The sequence below is a fragment of the Narcine bancroftii genome, chromosome 3 (assembly GCF_036971445.1).
Source record: "Narcine bancroftii isolate sNarBan1 chromosome 3, sNarBan1.hap1, whole genome shotgun sequence".
Taxonomy (NCBI): domain Eukaryota; kingdom Metazoa; phylum Chordata; class Chondrichthyes; order Torpediniformes; family Narcinidae; genus Narcine; species Narcine bancroftii.
Window position 1 is genome coordinate 214,227,728 of NC_091471.1, and position 18,669 is coordinate 214,246,396.

At 39.8% G+C, this 18,669-nt stretch overlaps 1 protein-coding gene across 8 annotated transcripts in view; it reads left to right on the plus strand.

The window, feature by feature from the left end:
* ugt8 (UDP glycosyltransferase 8) overlaps window positions 1-18,669 on the plus strand; it is a 166,244-nt gene that overhangs the window by 55,256 nt on the left and 92,319 nt on the right. For all 8 annotated transcript variants that reach the window (XM_069926580.1, XM_069926577.1, XM_069926575.1 and 5 more), the window contains 2 exons: window positions 3,040-3,863; window positions 16,928-17,070. In XM_069926580.1, coding sequence (XP_069782681.1) covers window positions 3,042-3,863; window positions 16,928-17,070 — 965 coding nt within the window. In that variant the 5' untranslated portion in view covers window positions 3,040-3,041. The remainder of the gene's footprint in view (window positions 1-3,039; window positions 3,864-16,927; window positions 17,071-18,669) is intronic.

An 18,669-nucleotide genomic window follows, 5' to 3' on the forward strand; every position in this document is an offset into this window, starting at 1 on the left:
ACTGTTTTTTTTAACTACTGTATAAAGGTTGACTCACAGTACAGCTTGCAAAATGAACTAACTGTAACTCAATACATGTGGCAATAAACTTGAACTGAAACTGATTTACATTGCATGTATAGCATGTATATACTTTAGCTTGAACTAAGGGAGGAAGAATTTGAAGTTGGAAGTTTAGTGGCCACAATTAGAAGTCAGCAAAATCCATTGCAGAAAGGGGCAGGGGAATCCATAAAGAATTAAATAATCAGAAAGCTCAGAGAGTTGTTTAGCACAGGTTGGAAACTCATTCTAATAAAAGATTTTAAAAATATTTTGATTTTCTGTCATATTGTCCACAACAAATTTGAAAATATTATTTTCTACTTTGTTTTCATTCCTAAATAAACTCAAGTACATCTCCAAAGGAATCTTCAAAATAAATTGTTTTAGTCACAAAAAATTTCAATGCAGTGAATGCTATTCATAAGTAGTAATAAGATTGCTTGATTATACTAAAATTTGTGTGTTCAGTTATGATTAAAAAGAAAGCTAGTAATAGATTTTAATACAAAAATGATAGGTGCCATTCTTTGAGCAGCCATTTCCTGAACTAATTTAATACAAGGCATGGTAATGGCAAAGCCATCGGTAATATCAATGCTATTTTTAGCTTGACTTATTGTATTAATTAAAATCTTAAGTTCTTGCTCTACACCATTCCATCACTTTACCCCCCAAAAACAGGCACTCAAGTAACTATTTTGTTCTCTGCAGACTTGCCATCTCTTAAACATAATAAAAGTCATTTTTATAATGAATTTCTCATCAGTAATTTCATCTTGCATCAAAAATATAAGCTCATTGAATGAAACCAGCATTTGGTGTCAATACTCTCCAATGTGACAACCAAATCTACATTGATCTTTTGGAGCTCTTGGCCTTGATCGACCCATAGCAGACATCTAAACTGAAGTATACAAATTATATAAATTTAATGATAACATTAAAATTAATTAACTAAAAACCTACAAATGCTGGAAATGGGAAATTTAAAAAAAAATAAACCCAGCAAGTGAAGCCACAGTTCATTAAAGAGGTAGAAATGTAGGTACACTAAATGGATTAGTGTAAGCAAAATGCTGTAAATAACTGGCAAATGAGGCAGTGTGTATAAAATGGCCTAATTCTGCTCCACCTTTTAACACTTCCATATGCACCATCCAAGAACCAAACATTCCTTCCAAGTCCCAATTCATGTACACTTCCAGTGCACAATATTTTGGTCCTCACAAACATTTGCTTTGGAGAAACTAAATATTGATTGTGTAAGCACTTTGTAGAACACTTATGTCCAGTTCCCATGGGTAGCTCATTACTTTCACAGTTGCTTATCATTTTAATCCTCTATTCCACTGCCATTCTGGCCTTTGTTTCTGTGACTTCTGCAGTGTTCCAGAGAACGACAGCATCCGTCCATCCACAGGAGCAGTTTTTGGGACACGGTCAAATTCAATGATTGCTGTTTGATTATCCATCAGTCACATTCGCTCAGTTTTTTTTCCTCTTGCTTGCTAAAGAGTAGTGCAATCTAGGCTTTGAAAAGGCAGCACGAGAGAGCATTCATTTTTATTTGTGTGACTTTCACATTTCAGTGAGGTAAATTTTGACCATTTTGTCCTGCAATAGCCTTTGCAGAAACAGGATGCTGTTTATTTCAGGTAAAGGGTCGCAACGTTGACTGTCGTTTTCCCTTGGCAGAGGTTGCTTGAACTGCTGAGTTCCCCTCAGCAGTTTCCATTTTGTTCCAGATTCTAGCATCTGCAGTGTCTTGAGCAACTGCCAAGTTTACTAAATATTTTAAAGCATGTTTGGGTTGAATTTCTTGCGGCTGTTGATCTACTTGTGTTTCGAGTGGATAAACATTTTAGAGCCATGGGTTTAATTGGGTTGATGGTTCCTACTGCCATAATATTAACCTAAACTGAAGTGGAGAATTCAAATTAAGCCATAGATAAATTAGAATGAGCTTCCAAGAATAATTTCCTGTGGATTTCGGATTTTGTATATTTGTTAGCACATGGTTAGAGCCCATCAGTTTTGGGTGAAAGGTTCAGGGTCTTTGTGGGTTCCAGGGTCTGGGTGGGCTCCCGCGTCTGGGTGGGCTCCCGCGTCTGGGTGGGCTCCCGCGTCTGGGTGGGCTCCCGCGTCTGGGTGGGCTCCCGCGTCTGGGTGGGCTCCCGCGTCTGGGTGGGCTCCCGCGTCTGGGTGGGCTCCCGCGTCTGGGTGGGCTCCCGCGTCTGGGTGGGCTCCCGCGTCTGGGTGGGCTCCCGCGTCTGGGTGGGCTCCCGCGTCTGGGTGGGCTCCCGCGTCTGGGTGGGCTCCCGCGTCTGGGTGGGCTCCCGCGTCTGGGTGGGCTCCCGCGTCTGGGTGGGCTCCCGCGTCTGGGTGGGCTCCCGCGTCTGGGTGGGCTCCCGCGTCTGGGTGGGCTCCCGCGTCTGGGTGGGCTCCCGCGTCTGGGTGGGCTCCCGCGTCTGGGTGGGCTCCCGCGTCTGGGTGGGCTCCCGCGTCTGGGTGGGCTCCCGCGTCTGGGTGGGCTCCCGCGTCTGGGTGGGCTCCCGCGTCTGGGTGGGCTCCCGCGTCTGGGTGGGCTCCCGCGTCTGGGTGGGCTCCCGCGTCTGGGTGGGCTCCCACTTCAATTGGAGAATGTAATCTAAATTAAACTAATCTACAGTGCCTTTTTTTTAACTGGCATCTGGTCTTCCAGCCTTTGTACATGGGCTTTGAAAGACCAACATAAGAATACTACTGTTCCAGCTATCATTCTACTCTTACCTTAAGTATATTTTAATTGATTAACTGTTTGTGGGATTTCAAAGTGAGTGATGACGGTTAGGAATGAATGTTTATCCTTGTAAACACAGAATCAAATTGAGGAAAATTGGATCAAGTACACGTATTAACTCTAATTTTATTAATTCTTATCATCTATAAAAATATAATTATTGAATATGTAAAAGAAAATCATGTTGGTACTAACTTTACTTTTGTTGTTTTCAGCCATGAATTTGTACTTCCACATCCTAACTCTACTTTGCTGCTTTGTGAAAATATCAAAGACTGCCAAAATTGTGGTTGTGCCGCCGATTATGTTTGAAAGCCATCTCTACATTTTTAAGACCCTAGCTAAGGCACTACACGAGGATGGACATGAGATGGTGTTTGCAGTATCAGAAGGTAGAGAGATTCCCTCTATGGATTACTTCAGATTACTGCGTTATCCAGGGTTTTTCAACAGCACAACAGCAGATGATTTCTTGCAGTCTAAGATGAGGAATATTTTCTCGGGAAGACTAACTGCACTGGAACTATTTGACATTCTGGAACATTACTCCAAGAACTGTGATCTCATGGTTGGCAGCAAGAGTTTCATTGCTCAGCTGAAGGAAGAAAAGTTTGACTTGCTTTTGGTGGACCCAAATGAAATGTGTGGCTTTGTGATAGCACACCTTCTGGGAGTGAAGTATGCAGTCTTTTCCACTGGACTTTGGTATCCAGCAGAAGTTGGAGCTCCAACACCACTAGCCTATGTACCAGAATTCAACTCCCTTCTCACAGACAACATGAATTTATTTCAGCGAATTGCAAATATTGCAGTGTATTTAGTATCACGATTCGGTGTGAATTTTCTGTTCTTGCCAAAATATGAGCGAATAATGCTGAAGTACAAAATTGAGCCTGAATGCTCCATGTATGATTTAATCCAAGGTTCCAGTTTATGGATGCTGTGCACGGATATAGCGCTAGAGTTTCCTCGACCTACATTACCCAACGTTGTGTATGTGGGAGGGATTTTGACTAAACCTGCGAACCTTCTACCAGAAGTAAGATCTGCTCATTCTATTACAACTGCAAAGTTCGGTTGATTCTATCAAAGGTGTCGTAAAGGGAGAATGCGATTCTTAAAGGGATTAGATGACTTTTGATGAAGTAGTAATATGTTACAAGCTATCATAGTAATGGATGTTGAGGTTCCCTTTGGATAAAGTATTTAGATTTCTAATTTTTTAAAATATATTCTACAAAATGCTTTTACTAAAATGAATTGTTGATAATATAAGGTTTAAACTGAGTTAAACAAATGCTATCATTTAGTGAATAGATTGTATTGTTTTTCTATAAATTGGGATTGAAATCTTAAAATTTGTGTTGTAATTTAATGAATTTATGAAATTTGCTTTTTACTCATTAGATTGAAAACGATGGCAGCATAGTGAAGCAAGCTTGGACTTTCAAATACTGTATTGCTTTAATCATGTTATTTATCTCTTTAAAGATCATTATTGCTTGCAGAAAATAGATAACACATCTGCTCTGACATTTACGGTAGTTATATTCCCACTAATTCATTTTCAATCACATCCATCTCTTCAACCCAGCAACTAAATAGGGAAGCAATTTTATAAGTTTTGCCCACATCAATAGTTTTAAGTGTAAAACCACCAACAATCTTGCACCATATGAAATTCTTTTCAGTCCCCAAAAAAACTAAATTGCTTTATTTAATTCATGGTTTTTGTTGTGGTTAGCGCAACACTCTTAAATGATCGGGATGAGGGTTTGAAACCCACGCTGTCCTTAAGAAGTAAAAATAATGCTGGAGAAACTCAGCAGGTCAAACAACGTCCTTTATATAGCAAAGATAAAAATACATAACCAATGTTTCAGGCCTGAGCCCTTCACCTTGACCTGATATCTGAGTTTCTCCAGCATTGTGTTTTTACTTCATCCATGGTGTCTGCAGACTTTCAGTTTTTATAGCTGCCTGTAGAGAGTTTGTGTGTTCTTCGAGGGTTTTCCCAGGGGGTTCCAGTTTCCTCCTCCTGTTCACTAACATACCTGAGGGTTGTAGGTTAATTTGGTGTAATTGGGCGGCATGGGCTCATGGGCCAAAATGGCCTGATACCATGATGGGCTCATGGGCCAAAATGGCCTGTTACCATGCTGTATGCCGAAATTAGAAAAAAAAATTAAATTATTTTTATTTCACAACAAGCATCTTCTCAAGGTTGAGATAGAAAGAGTATGGAAAATTATGCTGATCAAAATGAAGATTGCTTTCTCTCATTTTCAGAAAGATTTGTTTCTCAATTAATACCTAGTTGAAATATGAGCTTTTAATTTTACCTTGCAGCAGAAATATAAGTATGATACTAACTTTTCTATAACTATAAGTAATAAAGAAAAACAACTTTGATGTTAAATAAATATTTGGAGACTCCTTCAGAAATTTGTATTTGACAAAAGTTCTAGTCAGGTACAGTTTTTGATGCCTCTCCTATGGGCTGCAACTCTTTTCTAAACCGACATCTTGGCTCACATAAATTGTAATCAAAAATAAGATGCTCCAGTAATTTGTCATGAAAAATATAATATACTGTTATTTTATTACATAAGCGTTCAGTTCCTTTAAAAATACATTTAATCATGTGGCATGTCTAAAGAACTCGTATGCCAGGAATTTCTCATCCGGCAAGGCATAACCTGCAAATATTCTGCCTGGATTCAGAATGTGCAAAGAGCTTAAGCAACTGTATGCCTCCTTAACCAATAATATTGATGGCATGTTAATAACTAGCATAGAATTTGAATTTGGCAATTTAATATATAATGCTCGATTATGTGCAAAATGAGAGGGAAAGAAAGATTACTGAAAGCTGAGAGGGAAAAAAAATGTTAATGGTGATGCGACACTGTAAAACAATTTGTCTATTCCAGAATAATTGGCAGAATTTTTTTTATTGAAATTGGTCGTACTCCAAGAGGCAACCAGAGAAATGTGGTATTTGTAGATCTGGGTGATGAGATCATCATTCTCAGGATAACATTAAAATGCATCTTTTGGAAGAAGGTAGTTCTCATAGCAAATTTCATGTTTAATTGATAATCCATGGTTACTGGATCTTGGTGTCTAATTTTAAAAAACAGTTGTGGTCACCAAATGATTTACTTCTATTGCAACAGCATCATTGCTGTTTTATACTTTGCTGTACACTCACTTTCTTGCACTGGTAATATTCTAGAAGCAGTAGTGACTTGTTAAAAGAAAAGTGGCTTATTATTAGAGAAGGTATTTATATTCATTGATTTCTAAGTGAGATATGGTGGCAATGAAAGAGTGTTCTTTAGTCTTGTGAATTTTCCAAAATAAATAGGGTTAAGGAGCTCTCAGATGGAATGTAGAAAAGGTTTTTGTTTCAGCTGTTTGCATTGTGTGACATAGATAGGGCTAGTGTGGTGCTACCAGTTAGTGTCAGCCTCTGACAAGCTCTGTAGTTACAGCTGTGAATTCATTGTTGTTGTAGCAACATTGATCTTTACAGTTGTACTTGGATGAGTTCTGTACAGTTTGCTAGTTTGTTTTTTGTATTTTGATGCTTTTCTCATTCCAATTTTTCCTTGCTGATTTTGTTTTTAAAATACGCTGTGTAAATGGGTTTGAGTTCCTAGTTCTGAAAAAATAATTAAAATTTCCTCCAAATTACTACTATCCATACAGCAGTTTCATTAAAGCTATTTACTACAAATGAAACAAAATGCATGTCAAGAATATAAGTATATTTTTGACATTGAATTAAAATGTAATATGAAAAGCATAAGTGTGAGGTGCTTCATTTTGGAAAGAATAATCAAAGCAAGACATGTGGTAAATGGGAGGACATTGAAGAATGCAGTGGAGCAGAAAGATCTAGGAATAACGGTGCATTGTTCCCTAAAGGTAGGAACGCATGTGGATATGATGGTGAAGAAGGCCTTTAGTATGCTTGCCTATATAAATCAGTGCATAGAATATAGGAGTTGGGAAGTAATGATGAAACTGTACAAGGCATTGGTGAGGCCAAATTTAGAGTACTGTGTGCTGTTCTGGTCACCGATTTATAGGAAGGATATTAACAAGATAGAGAGAGTGCAGAGAAGATTTACAAAAATGTTGCCTGGGTTTCACCATCTGGAATACAAGGAGAGATTGATCAAATTAGGTCTTTATTCCTTGGAACGTAGAAGGCTGAGAGGGGATTTGAGAGAGGTGTCTAAGATAATGAGAGGGATAGATAGAGTTGATGTGGAAAGGCTTTTCCCATTGAGAGTAGGAGAGATGGATACAAGAGCTCATGGGTTGAGAGTTGACGGGCAAAGGTTTAGGAGTAACATGAGGGGGATCTTCTTTACTCAGAGAGTGGTTACTGTGTGGAATGGGCTTCCGGGAAAGGTGGTGGAGGCAGGGTCAATTTTGTAATTTAAGAAAGAGTTGGATGAGTATATGGATGGGAGGGGGATGGAGGGATATGGGCGGAGTGCTGGTAAGTGGGATTAGAGGAGAGAACTTGGATCAGTGTAGACTAGAAGGGCCACATTGGCCTGATTCCGTGCTATAATTGTTATATGGTTATATGCTCCCATTGTGCATTATTCAGTGCTTTGGTCCCGTTGGTAGTGAATTTACTTTTAGCTTGTTAATGATTAGGAAAGTTATTAAATTGCTTAAAAGTTGCTGAAGAAAGGGGACTGGCCACCCATATCGGTCAGGTCTGTGGACAACTTTATCTTTTTGCTCATTGAAGTGAAAGTTTCTATCTGTTTAAAAAAAAAAGAATCTATTTTAATTTCTTGTTATCCCTTTTAGATTCACTGGATCCCTTGAGCATTGTTAGGAAAAGGAGAAACTTTACTGTCTCAAATAAACAAAGCATGCTAGAAGTGAATGATCTCAGTTGCCATTTATTGTTAAAGCAAACTTGGTGTGTTCCTGAACCAACTTGTTCCAATTAATTTCCAGGGCTGGTATCTTTCTAAGAATTGCCTTGTTAACAATTTTTTAAAAATGACATCCAATCTGGTTAACTGCCACCTTGATGGAAGGACCGGCCAAAACATTGACCATTTTTTAACTCGTGCTGAAACTGCTTAACCAGCTGAGTTTCTCCAGCAGATTGTTTGTTGCTCCAGGTTCCAGCATCTGCAGTCTCCTATGTATCGGCCACCAATTCAATCTATTTTCAATCCTAAAACAATGGAAGGTGTTGATAAGTGCTGTCTGGCACCACCAACTCACCTATCACCTGCTCAAAGATGCCTAGCATGAGTTTTCACAGGTCCGAAAAGCAACCAAAAAACTGAATCTCAGAGGCAAGATGAAATTGAAGTTCAATGAAACTTTTGATAGAATGTGTCCTGGTCGTACCTTTGGAATAGTCATTATTGGAGTTACCTCTTGCACAGAATTGCTGGGGTTGTTGGAGGTCAATCAGCCTAGCTTCTGGAGTTCATCAAGACAATGCCCTAATCCTAATCTCTCTAACTGCTTCTTTAATGACATTCAAGGTCTGATGGTCACTGTACAAAGTTCAATTTTATTTGTAACTCCTCAGTAAGTTAAGCAGTCCAGAAATATATAGATGACATTCAGGAATGGTTGATAAGTGATAACTGTGACACAAATGCTAAGCAAATGCAAAACAAAGTGTAACAAATGTAGATTGCCATTTTTGAACCCTCTGAGATGATGGGGCAGTGCCATTTACCAATCAGCCACACAAGTATTGGGTAGAAGTAAGATTTAGAAGAGCACTTAGTTGCTCACTTTTGACGCTATAAAGCTTCTCTTCCAGCTGCATTGTATACATCGGGGGTATTGTGGAATGCTCTCCAGTTGGCTGGATGAATACAGCTTCAGTAACAACAAACTCGACACAAAGCATCCCACTAGTGTCCCTTCCACCACCATGATCATGCCTTTGCTCCACCAATGGCAGTACAAATGGTTGTTGAGTATGATGACTGCTTAATGTACAGCGGTGTTTTGTTTTCAGGGTTGAGTGTCTTTGTAACTTTTTTCCTTAAATCGTGGCTGAATATTTGAAGGGAGGTAGACATTTTTTTTGCAAGGGAATGAAATGCTTGGATCAGGCTCTCAAAAAAAGGGTCCTGTCCTGAAGTGTTGATTATCCATTTATCTGCTGTCTGAGCCCTTCACCTTGACCTGATATCTGAGTTTCTCCAGCATTGTGTTTTTACTTCATCCATGGTGTCTGCAGACTTTCAGTTTTTATAGCTGCCTGTAGAGAGTTTGTGTGTTCTTCGAGGGTTTTCCCAGGGGGTTCCAGTTTCCTCCTCCTGTTCACTAACATACCTGAGGGTTGTAGGTTAATTTGGTGTAATTGGGCGGCATGGGCTCATGGGCCAAAATGGCCTGTTACCATGCTGTATTAGAAAAATTAGAAAAAAAAATTAAATTATTTTTATTTCACAACAAGCATCTTCTCAAGGTTGAGATAGAAAGAGTATGGAAAATTATGCTGATCAATATGAAGATTGCTTTCTCTCATTTTCAGAAAGATTTGTTTCTCAATTAATACCTAGTTGAAATATGAGCTTTTAATTTTACCTTGCAGCAGAAATATAAGTATGATACTAACTTTTCTATAACTATAAGTAATAAAGAAAAACAACTTTGATGTTAAATAAATATTTGGAGACTCCTTCAGAAATTTGTATTTGACAAAAGTTCTAGTCAGGTACAGTTTTTGATGCCTCTCCTATGGGCTGCAACTCTTTTCTAAACCGACATCTTGGCTCACATAAATTGTAATCAAAAATAAGATGCTCCAGTAATTTGTCATGAAAAATATAATATACTGTTATTTTATTACATAAGCGTTCAGTTCCTTTAAAAATACATTTAATCATTTTACCGTAAACAACTCATTGTTTTATCAGGATTCCAGTGTCTACAGTTTCTTATCTTTAGATGAGATTATTCCTTTTGGTGAGATTATATGGCTTGCATTGAGATCCTTATTTGCATATCTTGTCAGAATGCTGCTATTTTGAATGTTAATTTGAAGGTATACAGTGGTATGCAAAATTCTGGGCATCATGTCAAAATTTGTTTCTGTGAATAGTTAAGTGAGTAGAAGATGAACTGATCTCAAAGTTATAAAATTAAAGATGACACATTCTTTTCAACATTTTAAGCAAAATTAGTGTATTATTTTTGTTTTGTACAATTTTAGAGTGGGAAAGAAGGAAAGAGCAACTTGCAGAAGTTGAGCAGAGGATGACATTGGTGTAATAATCTCCCACATGAGTGAGGCCTGGTTCTGCATTTCCTGTTGGAATTCTGCAAACCCTGTCATCTCCTCTGACTGGGTACGTCTGTCAGCCTTGCATGCTGCCATCTCTGCCTCCTGTCCCACTCTCCTCATCTGCTCCTCATAGACCCTCTGCACCTCCTACTGAAGATGCTCTCTCTCCACATCATCATGGTCCATGGACAGTAACATTTCCTGAGTTGCCACATGCATCTTGGCTACATTAGCAAGACTGCTCTTTATGGGCAGATACACTCACAAAACAAATGACAAAAATTGTTGATCACGAGAAGAAATGTTTTTACCTGGTTGCTCAGGAGGCGCAGGTTCTGGATTGCTGGCCTCCGTTTCCATGCTGCTCAGCTCCTCAGCATCAGGACTGGTGCTGGAGGAGGGAGACACAGCTGGAACAATTTCAGGGGACGATGGATTCTCCATGTGGCTCTGAAGAGCAACTGGATGTGCTGAGTGGCTTGTGCCCCAAATGGCATAGCACAGTTCAAAATATGGAGTTCAAAATACGGCCAGTCCAAACACCCCGTGCCACTCCTGCCATTGTGATCATTTACCTGGTGGTACTTCTTACACAGGCATCTGTTTGCTAATGACCTGAAACTTGTCCCGAGCAAAGCCCCTTTCTATTGTTGGTCTATTCCCTCACCTTGCCCATTATGTGGCAGTTTATTTAGTTCACATTTTGACACTAAAGGTTCTCTTCCAGTTGGATCATATGCATCGGGGGTATTGTGGAATGCTCTCCAGTTGGCTGGATAAATACATTGTGGTCATTGGATGCTGAGAATTGACTGTTGGTTTAAAATGTTCAAATCTTGCACTGAAATGTTGCGCACATTACGTGCCATAAAAAAGTAATTTTACTTGCGCGAGTTGGTCCCGAATGCCAGAAGCACCTTTACAGGTGTTCTGGGAATTTTACTAGACCTGTTGCTGGAAAAAATCTGGGACTGGAATATCTCCTCCCCCCTCCCCCTCACCCCTTACCCATTCTTTTACTTTATGCCTTTTGGAAATCAGGTAATCTTTTACTTAGCTATTCACGGTAACAGAAATTTTGTCCAGAGGTACCCAAACTTTTGCATACCTCTGTATAATTGAGCATTTATGTGAAGTTGTAATTTAATTTGTGTGAGGGTGTGCAGCACCAGGTATACTTGATTTCATATTAACTTTGAAACTTGAAGCAATTTGCTACATAGGAATAGGTTGTTTAGCAAGATTTGAATTGATTATTGCTTTCCATTTGTAATTTTCTTTTTAGTTTGCAGGTCTTCACTTTGTTCTTTGCACTTGTGCAAATCTATAAATTCTGAAGTATGGAATTTGTCAAATAAATAATCCCTTATTGCATTGTGCTTGTCCACTGTGAGAGCAGTTGCGTATAATTCAACTTTTCACAGTGTAATAATATAATTTTAAAATGGGTGCATCTTAGATTTTGATTACATGTTTATATAGGAATTATTAGATTGTGGAAGCATAGTTCACAGAATAAACCATTTGAAGTACCAGTGCATCTTTTGCTCTAAATCTCTTTGTGTCCTTCAGTTGCCCCTTTTCCACTGGCATCCTTTCCCAAGAATTAACTGGGAATTTACTGGGACAGGGTCCAGTGGAAAAGGAACACTATCCGAACGCCAGTGTAAAATGACATAATTTCATGCCGGGGATTAATCGCCTCTATCCCTGCTCACATCCCTGGCGTTTATTGACGCCGGCATGCTGATAAAACCAATTGAAAAGGGACAGCAGAAAGTCATCCATTTCCAGTTGAAGGTAGAACACTTTGATTCCCTGGGAATGGGTGTGTTCAGTGGAAAAGCAATTGGTGTCCCAGTTAAGGGTGGCCCAGTGGAAACGACATAAAGGCTTTCTATCCCGGGACACTGCCCAGCTAATTAACTGGGATGCCAGTGGAAAAGGAGCTAGTTACTATCTAATCCCTTTGCTACTAGAAACATTTCAATTCATAATTTAATATAACACAATTTATTAAATCTTCCCTTCATTTTATAAACTTTGTGGGGGAGTGATCCCAGTTGAATCTTTCATGCAGTTGAAGGACCAGTCCAGAAAATTTCTAATATTTTGTATTAAATGTTTGGCATACTGTTTTCTAAAACCACTCTGGGTGCTATCCTCAAAGACTTATACACCACAAAAACTGGCCGTTTTCCTGACATTATCCATGACGACACATCCATATTGATTCCACTTGTCCAAGTTAGACCCATAGGCCTTGGTGGCTATCCTTTCCAAATAGCTGTCCAATTCCTTTTAAATGCAGTAATTGTATCTGCCTCCACTATTGCTCCTCTGTTAACTTGTTCAAGATATTCACTGGCTTTTATTGTCATCTGATTGTACAAGTACAACCTACCCCTCAGATTACATGTAGTATTTCCCCTCACCTAGTTGTAGTCTCTTGTTGTGGGTATAAGATCCTGACCATCTCCTGATTTATGCCCCTTGTAATTTTATAAACCTCAATAAGTGTCACCCCTCATTCTCCTCTGGTCAAAAGTCCAGTGAGAATAAACCCATTTCTACTTATAATTACAAGTCTTCAATCCATCCAACATTCAAGTGAATATATATGTTCTGCATTCTCTGTAGGAAATCCTGCCTCATGAATTTGAGTGTTTTGAAGAGGTGATCAAGAAGTTTGAGGGCAGGGCATCCATGAATTTTATCATGACAAAGTACCACACGGTATGCTGGTCTGGAAAGTGAGTTTGCATGGGATCCATGGTATGCATTGGGAGACAGAGCTCTTTTTCAAACTGGAACCAGTGGTGTGCCACAGGGATCAGTCGGTACTGGGTCCATTCTTGTTTTCATTTGTATTAATTACCTGGATGAGAATGTAGGGGGTATGCTTAGTGAGTATTCAGATGACAATAGTAAACAATGAAGAAGGTTAAGATTACAAAGGGATCATGATCTACCAAGTCAGTGGGGAAAAGAATAACATAGTGTTTAATTGAGAGTTTTTCCATATGGTAAATCAAACCAGGGCAGGACTTGCACATTAAATAGTAAGCCCATGTGAAATGTGGTTGAACAGAGATCCAGGGGTACAGATGCACAGTTTCCTGGCAGTAGCATCGCAGGTTGACAGGGTAGTGAAGATGCTATGTGGCATGGTTGCCTTTATTGGTCAGGATATTGAGTACAGGAGTTAGGGCATCATGTTACGGCTGTACAATGTGCTGGTAAGGCCATATTTCCAACACTTGAAGATCTGATCACCTTATTATTGGAAATGGGGCATAAAGTCAACTTTATTGTCATCTGATTGTACAAGTACAACCTGATAAAACAACGTTCTCCAGACCTCGGTGCAAAATATGCAGACATACAACCAGACATAACACACGTACAGATAAATAATGGATATGCATTACAAGTATTTTATCTATACAAATAAAAAAATTGTTTATAGGAGAGTCTCAGAGGGTTAGTGTGAGCAGTTCTTTTGGTCATTCAGCATTCTCACTGCCTGTATATTGCATGTATCCTCCCCACTCAACACCGTGAGATGAAGCTGTGCCTCGGTCTGGTGGTGCTGGCTCTGATACTCCTGTATCTCTTCCATGACGGGAGCAGGTGAAAGATGCTGGGTGCAGGGTGAAAGCAATTCTCAATGATTTTGTACGCCCTCTTCAGACAGCAATCCTGGTCGATCATGTTGATGGGGGTGGAAGGAAACTCCAGTGATCCTTTCTACCACTCTTATGGTCCTGTGGATTGACCCCTGATCCATTTCTCTGCAACAAATGTAGCACACTGTGATGCAGCCGGTTCAGGATGCTCTTGTTGGAGCTCCTAAAGAAAGTTGACATAATGGAGGCCAGTAGCCTTGACTGCTTAAGTTTTCTCAGGAGGTGCAGTCGCTGTTGCACCTTCCTGACAAGTGAGGAGAGGTTGAGTGTCCATGATAGGTCACTAGTTAACTCCAAGGAACTTGGTGCTCTCCACTCTCTCCACAACAGAGTTGTTTGTGTTGAGAAGGGTGGTCATTCCTGGTCCTCCTGAAGTCCATGATCATCTCCTTGGCCTTGTCCAAGTTGAAGCTCTGGTTGTTACTTGACATAATGTCATGAGATTTTCCACCTCTTCACTCATCATTGCTGTTGATGTGGCCAACTAGTGTGGTGACCCTATTGAAGCTGGATCTGGCGATGCAAACATGGGTCAGTAGCATGAACAGATCAGGCTGAGCACACAGCCCTGAGGTGCACGACGTTCTGTAACCCAGACAGACATTGGTCTTTCCGTTAGTAAGTCCAGAATCTTGTTACAGAGATGGGTGTTGAGTCCCAGCAAAGACAGCTTTTTCACCAGCCTCGAGTGAATTATTATTAAACGCTGAGCTGAAGTCTAGGAACAGCAGCCTGGCATTTGAGACCTTGTTCTCCAGGTGGGCCAGGATGGAGTGAAGGAAAAAGGCTATAAGCATAGTCTTTGGAGTGGTTTCTTTTATCAGTGAATTGAAATGGGTCCACCATCTCTGGAATGTTTGCTTTGATGTGTTCCATCACCAGACGCTCAAAGCATTTCATAATGATGGAGGTCATTGCCACAGGGTGGTAGTAATTGAGGCCTGTGATTGACACTGTCTTGGGTACCAGAATGATGGTGGTTGTCTTGAACCTATGAGAATGATGGAGTGCTGTAGTGAGGGGTTGAAGATATCTATGAAGACCTCCAGTCAGTTGGTCTGCATAGTTCTTCAGTATTGTCGCCTTGTGTGGGTTCACCTTGGATAGGGTTCTCCTCACCTCAGCCATGGCTGTGCAGAGGGATTGTTGGGACACACTTGCTAATGTTGCCAGTCCTTTGTCTACATGACCATTGTAGGTAGCTGCCTACCAGAAACAGCTCCAGTTAGTGGTCTCAAAGCAGTCTTTAGTGCTGCTGTGGCCCCCTCCAGCCACGTCCTGATCTCCCTGCAATCTGACCTAGTTTGCTTTTCCAACAGTTTGTATGCTGGGTTATTAGGGTGGATATGTGATTAGAGTTACCAAGGTGTGGGTGAAGTGCAGCCTCGTATGCACCAGGGCCATTGGGGTACACCCAATTCAGGGTGTTCTCTCCTCTGGTGGTGAAATTCACATGCTGTTGAAACCTTGGTAAGACAGTTTTCAGGTTGGCATGTTTTAAGTCACCAGCAACAATCATGGCACCAGTAGGGTGGGAAGTCTGAGGTTCGCAGGTGGCACCATAAAGCTCTTTCATGGCTTCATCCTCATTAAGTGAAGGTGGAATGTAGACTGCAGAAATCAATGTGGCCAAGAATTCCCTGGACAGGTGGAAGGGTCTGCATTTGACCAGGAGGTACTCTATCTCTGCTGACCGGAATGTCTTCACAGCAGAGGCATTGATTCACCAGTTCTCATTGATGTAAATGCACAGTCCCCCTCCTTGAGTCATGCCAGAAGCATCAATGTCTCTGCCCTAAATGAGATGAGGGCATACAGCTGTATTGCTAAGTCTGGAATGGTGTTCTGGAGCCACGTTTCTGTAACCACCAGAACGCAGCAGCCTTGCATTTCTCTCTGGTTCAGAAGCAGCCTCAGATAATCCTTTTTTATTCAGTGATCTTGGGTTTGAGGGTAAGATTGTTGGGAGTGCAGTCTCACCCCGATGCCAGCCTGCTTTCCAACTTCTGCCTTCTCCAGCAGGGCTTCAGATGGACTCCCAAGTATCTCCTGCGATCCACTCCGTGGTTAGTGACAGTCTGTGCTCCCTGCTTCGGTAGGTTTAAACTGCACAGAATCTTACCAGTCCGATCTACTAATTTGAAAGTGTAGTTTGTGTTTAGTATTTTGATGAGCTTTTCCCATTCATTATAGACGCAACATAGTGGGTTGGGGATTTTTCTGTTGTGGGGGGAAAAAAAGATTCAATAGGGAGTTGCTGGGAATTTGAGCTTATGTTATAAGGAGAGGCTGGGTAGGCTGTTTTAAAAAAAAAATCCTTGGACCGAGGAGGCTGAAAGGTATATAAAATCATGTGAACTATCAGTCTTTTCCCCAGGATAGAAGAACTTCAACTGAAGAGAATAGGTTTAAGTTGAGCAGGGAAAGATTTAAAGGAAATCTGAGGGGCAACTTTTTCCATACACTATGGGCAGTTGGTGGAACAAACTGCCAGGAAAAAGTGGGGGAGACAGGTACAATAATATTTTTAAAAGGCATTTTAACAGGTTTTTGTAGAGAAAATGGATATATGGTTATGGGTTAAGAATGAGCAAGTGGGTATAACTCAGTCAACTTGATTGGTATGGATGTATTGGGAGAAAGTTTCTAATTTCCAGGCAATATAACTGACTTGTTTGCTTCCAAATACTCCCTTGATAGTGACCAGAACTGTACTATCTGACCAATGTCTTGTATAAGCACAACATGATGTCCCTGACTAGTGTTTAAATGTCATAGCTGTCCAAAAGGTTCTTCATACTTGCAACTTTCAATTAAGCTTTTATATTTGTATTTTCTTTTGCATCACAGATAGGCTGAGCCATAAAGAGTTTTGATCTGGGCCAAACATAGATTGCCAATCTAATTTTCCTTTTCACTTCGAAATTGGGCGGTGCGATCTTATCCATACCAGACTTAAAGTGGCATGGTGCAGAAATCCTTGCCCCAGAATACATCTGATCTTGACAGAAGACAAAGCTTGAGAACTGACATTTGATCAATTTTCTTTTTTATGAAATTTTCTGTAAGTGAAATGAAGGTATAATTTGTAATTTTTTTTAAAATATGAATCAGGAGTTCATGACCTGGGCAGATGGTGCTAAAGAGAATGGCTTTGTCCTTGTATCGTTTGGAGCCGGTGTGAAATATTTGTCGGATGACGTTGCACATACATTGGCAGGAGCTTTGGCGAGACTCCCTCAGAAAGTGATGTGGAGGTATGTATAGGGGAGAAAGTCGGGAATTGGCTGGGGATAGGGTGGGGGGTATTTTGGTTTGTGGAAGGGGATGGAGTGGTGCCAGAAGATAAGTGACACCAAGCAATAAAGCTGCAGATCAAACAGAATTGATTTATTGCTTGGGCATTGCTCTCATTTTGTGTTTAAATTTACTGAGATTACCTCTGATATTTTGATCTTATCATTTAAGGACACATATCAATTTCTATTATTTAAAAACAATGGAAACTTTTACAGATTCAAATAAGTATTACATTATTTCAACCTTAAACCAGAGGGTACAATTGTCATATCAGTGTGGTATTATAAAAGCCTGGGTATAAATTGCTATCGAATGTTTAGGTTTTTGACCACTAGATGAACTTGGTGGACAATAATATTTGGGGGAAGGCATTGTTGTTCTTCTTGTTTTATTGCCTATTATCTCAAAAACTGTTCTTTGGTTTTTGCAGAATTTTGTATTGTTATTCATGATCTCCATCTTGAATAACATTGGAGATCTTTTATGAATTTTGATAGTTGCTAACATGAAACAACATTGTCAATCCCAGTTAAGTAGGGATGTGGTTATGACAACAATATCAGGTAGGGAGATTGGGCCAATAGATTACACTACTGCAGTCTTTTTCTCGGGGAATGGACTTGCTGTGTGTATGTGTTAAAGTGCTTTTTGCAAAGGCAACTGAAAAGTGGATGTATTTCTTTTGATGTACAGTCAACACCAAATAATCAACATACTATGGCTGTCATTTATATTCACTTTCCTTATTTATATTTTATTAGATGTGTAATAGATATTCTAGGTTACTTCAGTTTCAAGAATGGAACTTAAACCTCCATAAAGTTAATTGATTCTCTAATAGGTCTATTTAAACCTGAATGAGTAATTTAAAAACTTTGTGATTCTGCTGTCTTTCTTTTCCCATTAAGTTTAAGGTTTGTACCATCTGGAAGTCAATTAAAGGCTCAATAATTTATTTTAATTGCCATGTAAACATGTAGGTTTTTTGAGCACATGTAGATTTTGTTTAATATCTGAAATGTGCCTTCCACTGCTTACCGTGGAAAAATATAGCATCTGCTGGACTATTTCTTCAGGAAATTGATCACTGAGATATTGTTTCCATATTTTTTAATGAATCAATCATACATTTCAAAGTGTGGGTGCATTGTGCTGCATGTCACAAAGCTTTTGTAGGTGGAATAATGCAAGGAGCTGGGAGATGGTTTAGCTCGGATGTTCTATGACATTACAATCCTTGTTTCTGATTTAAAAATTTTTTTTAGCAATACAGCCCTTCTGGTCTATGAAAATCCTTGCAGCCCAATTATATCCAATATAATAATCCCCATATGTTTTAGAGGGCAGGAGGAAACCGGAGCACCTGGGGAAAACCATGGAGAGTACATAAAAACACTTTGCAGACAGCTTCGGATTTGAATTGGGATCACTGGCTCTGTAATAGTGTTGGGCTTAATCACTAAATTAACTACAATTCCACTCTGTGTCATGTCTGAACTTTCTCTTCCATTCATTCACCTTTTGTGGCCAACTTCCGATTTTTCAAGTCACCTCTG